The sequence below is a fragment of the Sapajus apella genome, unplaced genomic scaffold (genome assembly GCF_009761245.1).
Source record: "Sapajus apella isolate SASKATOON/1434 unplaced genomic scaffold, GSC_monkey_1.0 scaffold97, whole genome shotgun sequence".
NCBI lineage: Eukaryota > Metazoa > Chordata > Mammalia > Primates > Cebidae > Sapajus > Sapajus apella.
The window spans coordinates 7,798,030-7,807,722 of record NW_022437037.1 but is presented as its reverse complement, the minus strand read 5'-3'; the positions used below and the strand labels follow the sequence as shown (position 1 = coordinate 7,807,722).

At 52.6% G+C, this 9,693-nt stretch overlaps 1 protein-coding gene across 9 annotated transcripts; it reads left to right on the top strand.

Moving 5' to 3' along the window:
• Nucleotides 1-21: 21 nt before the first annotated feature.
• On the top strand, nucleotides 22-9,693 carry GBGT1 (globoside alpha-1,3-N-acetylgalactosaminyltransferase 1 (FORS blood group)). Of its 9 annotated transcripts, none has more exons than XM_032257731.1 (6): nucleotides 22-207; nucleotides 790-855; nucleotides 6,568-6,618; nucleotides 6,697-6,732; nucleotides 7,314-7,448; nucleotides 8,383-9,693. In XM_032257731.1, the coding sequence occupies exon 6, from the start codon at nucleotides 8,432-8,434 to the stop codon at nucleotides 9,065-9,067; it is 636 nt and encodes a 211-aa protein (XP_032113622.1). In that variant the 5' UTR covers nucleotides 22-207; nucleotides 790-855; nucleotides 6,568-6,618; nucleotides 6,697-6,732; nucleotides 7,314-7,448; nucleotides 8,383-8,431; the 3' UTR covers nucleotides 9,068-9,693. The 9 variants fall into 9 exon arrangements, with proteins under 9 accessions (XP_032113622.1, XP_032113620.1, XP_032113624.1 ...); XM_032257733.1 differs by having other exon boundaries at nucleotides 122-207; nucleotides 6,531-6,618; XM_032257734.1 differs by having other exon boundaries at nucleotides 122-207; nucleotides 6,531-6,618; nucleotides 6,941-7,448.

Genomic DNA, 9,693 nt, shown 5'->3' with positions numbered 1-9,693 from the left:
AAAAAAAAAAAAAAAAAAAAAAAAAAAAAAAAGCATTCCTTTGCAGGTGTTCCCAGGACCTCAGAGACCAGGCTTAGAGCCTGACACCCCTGGGAGGGGACAGCCTGATCCGCCCAGGCCAGTGGGGCCTCCACAGATGCACCGCCAGAGACTGGCCCTGGGTCTGGGGATCTGCCTGTTGGGGGGCACAAGCCTCAGTGTCCTGTGGTGAGTCTGCCCCACGGAGCTCTCCCTGTCTCTGTCCCCACCCAGGACTCCCCCTGTCTCTGAAGGTCGACCCCCAAATCTTGATTTCTTCATAGGATTCCAGGTCCACCAACCCCTCCTGGCTCACCTGTTTCCTAACCCCAACCCCAGCAGGACCCAACTAGTGTCGCTTGCTTCTGTATTCTGCCTTGTACTGGCCTCCTGGCCTTTGACTTGCTCTTTTCTCTGCCTGGACCATCCATCAGCCCATGTTGATAGGGAATCCCTGTTTTGCTCCCAAATTCACCCTCTGTGTCTGTCCTTCCACAAAGCTCGTGGGGCTGCCCCTCACCCTGCTGCTTGTGTGTGGGGCCTGACATCAAGAATATGCACTCCCTAGGAATGAATGCCTGCCTGCCAGGCCCTGTGACACATGCCAGAAATACCAGGAGGCTTTGTCCTTTGAAGTCAGCCAGACCTACAGAATCACAGGGGACCTGCCTTCCTAATGCACCGTGGGAGACGTTCACTCCCAATGATGTGCATAAGGTGTGTTTTCAGCCTCTGGAGCAGAGTGGGTCAACAGATTTTTTTTCTTCCCAGGGTGTATGTTGAAAACTGGCTACCGGTCTCCTATGTCCCCTATTATCTCCCCTGCCTAGAGATCTTGTAAGTGTGGGTGGGGCTAGGAAAACTGGGAGCCCTGTGGGCTGCTCACAGTTGGGGAGACAGGAGAGTATTTAAGTTCATTTCATCTGCCGCTTCCTGGTTCATATTTCTGAGAAATGCAACAGTATTTAGGTAATTTAAGGGCTGTGACAAACATGAAGTGAAATTCCCGTTTCAGTCTTCAGCATCCTTGCAGCCCCCTGCATGGTCTGATCTTCTACGTGTTGCACAGCTCTGAGCCTCACTTGCTGTGTCTGTAAAATGGGATGGTAGCAGCCCCTCCCTGGCCCCTGGGAACATGGTGTGCAGTGATGCCCGTAAATAGCCTGCTGCTGCTCCCAGGGAACAGCGGGTGCGCGAGGCTTTTAGGGCTTCACCTTGTTGCTCACTTTTGTGTTCTGTGGGTTCAAGGAACAAATGAACATGTGACCAAAGTCCTTCTCACCTGAGGAGTCTGACTTTTTTTTTTTTAAAGTCTCACTCTATCATCCTGGCTGCAGTGCAGTGGCACGATCTCGACTTACTGCAGCCCCGCCTCCCTCCTTCTCCTGTCTCAGCCTCTGAGTAGCTGGGATTACACACCACACCTGGCTAATTTTTGTATCTTCACTTGAGACAGCGTTTCACCATGTTGGCCAGGCCAGTCTCAAATTCCTGACCTCGTGATCCGCCTGCCTTGGCCTCCCAGGGTGCTGGAATTATAGGCATGAGCCTATAATTGAGTCTGACTTTTTAACAGTTAAGACTGAAAAAATGGGTTGGGACAATGTCAGAGGAGCATCTGGACCCATGGTTTTTTGCTTTTCATGACAACTCAAGGAAAGGTAAACATCTGAATCACAGGCCACTAATTAACAGCAAGGAATATTTTATATTGTAAACATAGAATATAGTAAATTAGGAAGCCAGGAAGGAGAAAAGACAAAAGAGAAAGAAAACCCTTTCAGGTTCACCTGTCCAAAACTACCCTCCACTTCCAAAGTCCGTTGTTTGCTTTGCCTGTTTGCTCTGCTTTCTAATTGAACAGATTAGGCATTTACATGGTTCTAAATGCCAAATGGCTTCTTGCTATTGGTAACAGTTGTGATCATACTGTTTTTGCAGTTTCTGTCCTGTTTTCCCAGAATGAACTTTGTTTTTCAATGTATGTCCCATCATCTTTTTTAAAAAATGAGATAAGTTCTCACTGTGTTGCCCAGTCTGGTCTCAGACTCCTGGGCTCAAGTGATCCTCCTGCCTCAGCCTCCCAAAGCACTGAGATCACAGACGTGAGCTACCACATCTGTGCGGTCACCATCATCTTATTCCACCCAGGGGCTGGCACATAATTTTTGAGCCCCTCTCCCTTTCCCACCACCAATTGTTGGGCATTTAGGTGGCTCTCAACCTCCCAGAGCTCTAAGTTAGTTTGTGATGAGCAGCATAACCCTTTGTCCATTTCAAAGATCATTTTGTTCCCATATGGTAGATTCTGAGCCATCTCAGGTTGTTTCCAGATGGACCACAGCACATCCGTCACTCATGGATGTGCCCTGCCTGAGCAGCCCAGCAAGGCCACCCTGAATTACACCTGGGCTACTGCTGGGAATACCAGGAGTTACGAAAACAAAAAGGAACCTAACTTGCCGGCTGAGAGAGGGAAATTGCTATCCTCTTTGGCATAAATTTCATTTATTTATTATTATATTGAGACAGAGTCTCGCTCTGCTGCCCAGGCTGGAGTGCAGTGGCGCAATCTTAGCTCACTGCAACCTCTGCCTCCCGGGTTCAAGCGATTAGCATGCCTCAGCCACCTGAATAGCTGGGATTACAGGTGCACCAGCTAATTCTTGTGTTTTTAGTAGAAACAGGGTTTCATCATGTTGGGCAGGCTGGTCTGAAACTCCTGACCTCAAGTGCTTCACCCGCCTTGGCCTCCCAAAGTGCTGGGATCACAGGCGTGAACCACCACCCCCGGCCTTAATTTTTTTTTTTTTAATTCCCTATGCCTTCCCATTAATTGAATGTTTTCTTCTGTGCAGTGCTTCCTCCACACCTCCTCTGTTTGGTGCGTTTGTGGGTTCTTTATCATCACCCTTGGCTGAGTATAGCTACAACTTTTTTTCTTTCCAGTTTGTCTATCTTGTGTGGTGTGTGTGTGTGTGTGTGTGTGTGTGTGTGTGTGTTGGGGCTGGGGGTATAAAGTCTAGCTCTGTCACCCAGGCTGGAGTGCAGTGGCACCGTCACAGCTCACTACAGCCTTGACCCCCTGGGGTCAGTGATCCTCACACCTCAGCCTCCTGAGCAGCTGGGACCACAGGTATGCACCACCACACCTCCTAGATAATTTTTTTTATTTTGTTTGTAGAGATAGGGTCTCACTATGTTGCCCAGGCTGGTCTGGAACTCCTGGCCTCAAGGAATCCTCCCAACTCGCCTTTGCCGGGATTGCAGGCATGAGCCACCACACCAGCCTGCTTTTGTATTCTTGTGTGTAACTCTTCACTGCAGCTGGAGTGTGTCTGAGCTTGTGGAGAGGAGAGAGGTGCTCACTGCCAGGGAAGTGCAGAAGGCCGGGCTGTTTGGTGCCTCTCCTAACTCCTGACCCCTTTTTGGAACCCCATGGCTTTCTGAGCAGGGCTCTGAAATATGCTTGCTTGTAGGAAACAAGGGCAGAGGGCAGATTTGATGAATTGACTTAAAAAAAATTTGTTGATTCAAGAGTAGCAACTTGGCTGGGTGTGATGGCTTATGCCTGTAATCCCAGCACTTTGAGAGGCCAAGGCTGGTGACTCACTTGAGGTCAGGAGTTTGAGACCAGCCTGGCCAACATGATGAATTCTCATCTCTAATAAAAATACAAAAATTATCAGGGTGTGGTGACGGGCACCTGTAATCCCAGCTACTTGGGAGGCTGAGGCAGGAGAATTACTTGAACTCAGGAGGGAGAGGTTTCAGTGAGCCGAGATTGTGCCACTGCACGCCAGCCAGGGTGACAGAGTTACTGAGACTCCATCTCAAAAAATAAAATAAGTAAGAGTAGCTACTAATCACAAAAGGACAGAAACTTTGATTCCTCTTATGGGAAGTACCTTCCATAGTCAAGTTCACAGAGGCAGAGGTAGGATAATGGTTCCCAGGGGCTGGGGGAGGGGCAATGGCACACTGTTCTTTCATGAGGACCAGGCTTCCTTTTGGGATGATGAGAAAGTTCTGGACACAAATGTTGGTGATGGTTACATGACAATGTGAATGTACTTACTGCCATTGAAATGTACACTTAAAAATGGCTCAAGTAGTAAATCTTGTGTTTTGCACACTTTACCACAAACAAACGAGCATAGCCAGAGGTGGAAGAGTTCAAGGAGGCTTCAGTCACTCCATCATACATGACGTATTGGAACTCACAAAGGGCCAGGCAAGGTGGCTCATGCCTGTAATCCCAGCACTTTGGAGGCCGAGGCAGGCAGATCACTTGAGCTCAGGGGTTCAAGACCAGCCTGGGCAACATGGTAAAACCCCGTCTCTACCAAAAATATTAATACAGAAACATCCGGGTGTGGTGGTGTGCACCTGTGGTCCCAGCTCCTCGGGGGGCTGGAGTGGGAGGATTGCTTGAGCTCAGGTGGTCAAGGCTGTGGTTAGCCAAGATTGTGCCACTGCACTCCAGCCTGGGCGACACAGAGAGACCCCATCTCAAAAAAAAAAAAAGAAAGAAAGAAAAGAAACTTGCAAGGGCCTGGCAGACTGTGTCATCAGTGGGTGGGTCCTTACGAGCTTCTGCCTGGGGACAGTCGGCCTCAGGTCTTTTCTTGCTGCTGCTGGCTGCACGGCCTTTCCCTTCTTTTTTTGTTTTTGCTTTTTGAGACAGAGTCTTGCTCTGTGGCCAGGCTGGAGTGCAGTGGTGTGATCTTGGCTCACTGCAACCTCCACGTCCTGGCTGCAAGTGATTCTCCTGCCTCAGCCTTCTGAGTAGCTGGGATTATAGGCATGCACCACCATGTCCAGCTAATTTTTGTATTTTTAGTAGAAACGCAGTTTCACCATGTTAGCCAGGATGGTTTCAATCTCTTGACCTCAGGTGATCCACCCACCTTGGCCTCCCAAAGTGCTGAGATTACAGGCGTGAGCCACGAGCCCGGCCGGCCTTTCCCTTCTCTGTTCCTGGCTCCCACCTGCTCCCACATTCGAAGTGGATGGCTTTATTGTCCCCATTTTATGGACAAGGAAACTAAAGCTCGAAGGTCAAATGTCTGGCTCCAGGTCCCTGGTCTAGTTGGTGGCAGAGCCAGAGGTGAGCCCAGGGGTCTGACCCTGCAGCCCCGCCGGCTCCATAGACCCCCTTCCTTCTTCACAGTTTGACCTTGACACTGACCTCACGGGCTGCCTGCCAAGACTTGGCCAGGATGCCTCGCCTTACTGAGCACTTGCTCCATGCTCCTCTCCTCCTCCTCCTCCTTCTTTTTCTTCTTCCTCTTCTTCTTCTTCTTCCTTCTTTCTTCCTTCTTCTTTCTTTCTTCTTCTTCCTTTTTTTTTTTTTGAGACAGGGTCTCACTTTGTGGGGGGCCCAGGCTGGAGCACAGTGGTGTGATTACAGCTCACTACAGCCTCGACCTCCTGGGCTCAAACCATCCTCCTGCCTCAGCCTCCCAAGTAGCCAAGACCACAGGTGCACACCACCACGTCCAGCTAATTTTTGTTGTTTTTGTAGAGACAAGGTCTTGCCTTGTTGCTCAGGCCGGTCTTGAACTCCTGGGCTCAAGTGCTTCCTTGAACTCCTTGGCCTCCCAAAGTGCTAGGACTACAGCTGTGAGCCACCCGGGCTGGCCACCAGTTCTGTTCTTAAGGGCTTTCAACCAATTGGGTCGGTCCCACCCAGGTGGTCTAGGATATTCTCTTTTACAAAAAAGCAACTGATACAGGATGTTATCACATCTACAAAATACTTTCACAGACCAGCCTGGGCAACATAGCGAGACCCCATCTTTACAAAAAAATTTTAAAATCGCCGGGTGTGGTGGCTCACGCCTGTAATCCAAGCACTTTGGAGGCCAAGGCGGGCGGATTGCCTGAGGTCGGGAGTTCAAGACCAGCCTGACCAACATGGTGAAATCCCGCTTTTTAAAATAAAAAAAAAAAAAATTAAAAATCAGCCATGGGTGCTAATGAGTGCCTGGCAGGTCCAGCCACTCAGGAGGCTAAGGCAGGAAGACTGCTTGAACCCAGGAGGTCGAGGCTGCAGTGAGCTATGATTGCCCCACTGCAATCCAGCCTGGGCAACAGAGGAGACCCTGTCTCTTAAAAAAAGTTTCACGCAACACTTTGACTTGTTTGAGAAACCAGATACTACAGCCTAACCAAGTCAGCACACACCATTATAGTGGGCTCAGGCGAATCGGCTCACCCCTGGTCCCAGTCACCAGCCCTTTGCAGCTTTACAAACCTCTCCGACAACGAGAGCGACATGGTCGGGAAAGCATCAGCCTTGGTACCAAGCGGCACTGGGTCCGAATCACTGCCCAGTCACTTACTCTCTCAATGACCTACAGATTGCTTCTGTAGGGGTCCCCAGCTCCTCTGTAGAGTCAGGTGGGGCTGTGGGGGAAGGTCAGAGGGAGCCTACATGGACCCTGGGTGCCCAGCCGAGGGGACTTCTGACTCCTCCTTCTTCCTTTGCTGAGTGTCTCTGTCCCCAGCCCCATGACGATGGCTCTTTCTTGCCTCTGCCACCAGCAACACGAAGCTGCACTGCGAGAGGGAGAAGCCACTCCAGCCCATGGCATGGTAAGGAGACTGGCATTGCCCCTTCTGTGTCCCTGAGGGTGTTGGCTCCCCCCTACCACTGGTCCTTCTTGGTTGCAGGTCACAATACCCCCAGCCCTAGCTGCTGGAGCGCAGGTAGGCGTCATGGAGAGGCCTAACACGGCAGGGGGAGGGGCCAAAAGAGCTCTGATTTATAAGTTAGGGTGGTGGAGGTGCCAACGTCAGGGTGACCTTGGGGCCCACAGAGTTAGGGACTGTGGAAAGACACAGGGCTGGGGGTCAGGGACCTGGGCTGTGTGACCTTGGGCAGGATACCCAACTGCCCTGAGCTTTTTCTGTGCAGGTACATAATAGTACCTAGCTCACTGGAGGCTGGAGGAGCAGAGGACAGTTGTAACATGTACACCGTGCTTGCATTCAGTAGGTGCTCAGGCTGTTGTTCATGACGATGTTGTCTTGCCCTTATTAATGACCCTCATTTATTAGGGGCTTGGCACACATGGAAAATGCCATTCTCCTACTCAGTGTGTGTTAACTCCTGGTCCCCCCAACCCTGCTGGGAGGTGGCTATCATCCCCACTTTCCATATGAGGAAAGGGAGGCCCAGAGACTGGGATGAAGTGGCCCCAGGTCACACAGTGTGAGAGCCACGGGGGGGATGAGATCTAGGCTTTCACAGGGGAGGGTCTCAGTGCCCACGGTCCCCCTGCTGCCAGGCCCACACAGCTGCTGACACGAACACCCTGGCTGGCGCCCGTCGTCTCTGAGGGAACCTTCAACCCAGAGCTTCCACAGCACGCCTACCAGCCGCCGAAACTGACCATCGGGGTCACAGTGTTTGCCGTGGGGAAGTGAGTAGCGGGCGGGGGAAGGGGAGGAAGGCTCCCTGAGCCACAGGAGCTCACAGTCCAGGGAGGGGACCAGATGTGCACACAGGACCCTGCTGGGCACCCGGGGGGCTTGGAACCAGGTGCCGAGCAGACAGAAAGTGCAGAGTGGGGTGCGATGGGGCTTCCCAGGGTAGGGGGTCTGGCCCCAGCATAGACGGGAGGTGGAGTCCAGGTGAGGGGACAGCAGGAGCCTTTGTCAGGAGGACCCCTTGCCCCTCCCTGCTTCATCTGGGCCCCTTCTCTGCCCTGGTCTCTCCCCTGACCCCACCTGGCCTTCCTTTAGGAGCGGCCACTTGGCAGCCCTGCGCTGGACCTTGGGGACTCCTTCCTGGGACTCCTGAGAGAGGGACCATGATGGGCCCCCAAGCCCTAAAGCATGGCCAGATGATGAATGGCCCACTAGGGCAGGTGACCCCCTTGTCCAGTGAGTTTTGGCCTGGGGGCGGGGCTGCGTCAACCACACCCCACTCCAAGCCCCCAGCGTCCAGCACAACTCGCCTTCCCTTGATTCCTCCACTCACCTGCTTCTTGTCTGCTTTCTCCTCTGTGATCTCAGTGTTCCTGCCTATAAAACAGGCAAGCCTTAAGGTAGCTTATGAAGATCAAAGATCATAAGAATTCTTAGGATGTTTCTGGGCACCTAGAAATTGCTCAATAAAAGTTCGCCTGGTCCAGGAGCATAAGAATTTCTGCCAGGGACATGCTTACAACAGCTATAAGAGGCTGGTACTAGCATCTTGGGAATTGGACAAATGAGAACCCAGAGGCTCAGAGCAGAGTGGCATCTTGAGATGGGGAGCTGGGAAGTGGCCCCCAGACTGACTGACCCCAGCATACAGTGGGGACCCAGGCAGGCTGCTGGGGTAGCGGTGGATGACTGGGTTATCATCGCTAGGTACACTCACTTCGTCCAGTCCTTCCTGGAGTCAGCCGAGGAGCTCTTCATGCGTGGGTACTGGGTGCACTACTACATCTTCACTGACAATCCCGCAGCCATTCCCCGAGTCCCACTGGGTGCCCACCGGCTTCTCGGCACCATCCCCATCCAGGGCCACTCCCACTGGGAGGAGATTTCCATGCGCCGGATGGAGACCATCAGCCAGCACATTGCCAAGAGGGCTTACCGGGAGGTGGACTACCTCTTCTGCCTTGATGTGGACATGGTGTTCCGGAACCCATGGGGCCCTGAGACCTTGGGAGACCTGGTGGCTGCCATTCACCCCGGCTACTACGCCGTACTCTGCCAGCAGTTCCCCTACCAGCGCAGGCGTGTTTCCGCTGCCTTTGGGGCAGACAGCGAAGGGGACTTCTATTATAGTGGGGCAGTCTCCGGGGGGCAGGTGGCCAGGGTATATGAGTTTACCGGGAGCTGCCACATGGCCATCCTGGCGGACAAGGCCAATGGCATCATGGCAGCCTGGCAGGAGGAAAGCCACCTGAACCATCACTTCATCACAAACAAGCCGTCCAAGGTCCTGTCCCCCGAGTACCTCTGGGACGACAGGAAGCCCCAGCCACCCAGCCTGAAGCTGATCTGCTTTTCTACACTAGACAAGGATATCAGCTGCCTGAGGAGCTGACCGCAGAGCTGGGGCTGCCATGGATAGAGACCCAAAGCCCTGCAGCCACCAGTGCTCCACTCACGTGCAGACCAGCCCCTGTCCCGCCTACCTCTGTCAGTCAGGCGAATTCTGCCGGACAATGGACGTGAAAAGGCCACTGTGAACTGCAGAGGACTGTGCACACAGTAGAACACAAGATCACACTAGTGTGGCAGAAGAGCAATGGGGGCGGGGAGGGGAGGTGCAGTTACAAAGCAAGCCTGAAAAGCTGGTTGCGTTCTGCAGCTGTGCCTTTGCAGGGCAGGCTGTGAAGCCTCAGCCTGACTCAGAGTGCCTGAACCCCACTGCGCCAGCCCCCCATTTATTGCATATTGCCCTTAACATTGCATTTCTAATACCCTAGGGTGAAGGCGCCCTAGACCCCTTTTCTCTGGTCACAGGGGTCCTGGGTCCCTTGATGTCCCATAGCCACATGTAGCCAATTCTTCACTCAGGCCCCCAGAGCAAGCCTTTGAAATGGAGTGAGTCTAGGCTCCCTCTGGTTTCCTGTACCCCCAGGTGAACTGCACTCTCAGGGACTAGCCACCTCCTTCTTAAGAGGGTTTGGGGCAGTTTATAATAAAGGTGGTGTGTGTTCGACCCTA

Bases quoted from the DNA above. Each gene is read 5' to 3' on its own strand.
- GBGT1 (XM_032257729.1), top strand. From the start codon at position 137: ATGCACCGCCAGAGACTGGCCCTGGGTCTGGGGATCTGCCTGTTGGGG. The intron at 6,619-7,313 runs GTAAGGAGACTG...CCCTGCTGCCAG, and splicing joins CCACTCCAGCCCATGGCATG to GCCCACACAGCTGCTGACAC. The intron at 7,449-8,382 runs GTGAGTAGCGGG...TATCATCGCTAG, and splicing joins ACAGTGTTTGCCGTGGGGAA to GTACACTCACTTCGTCCAGT.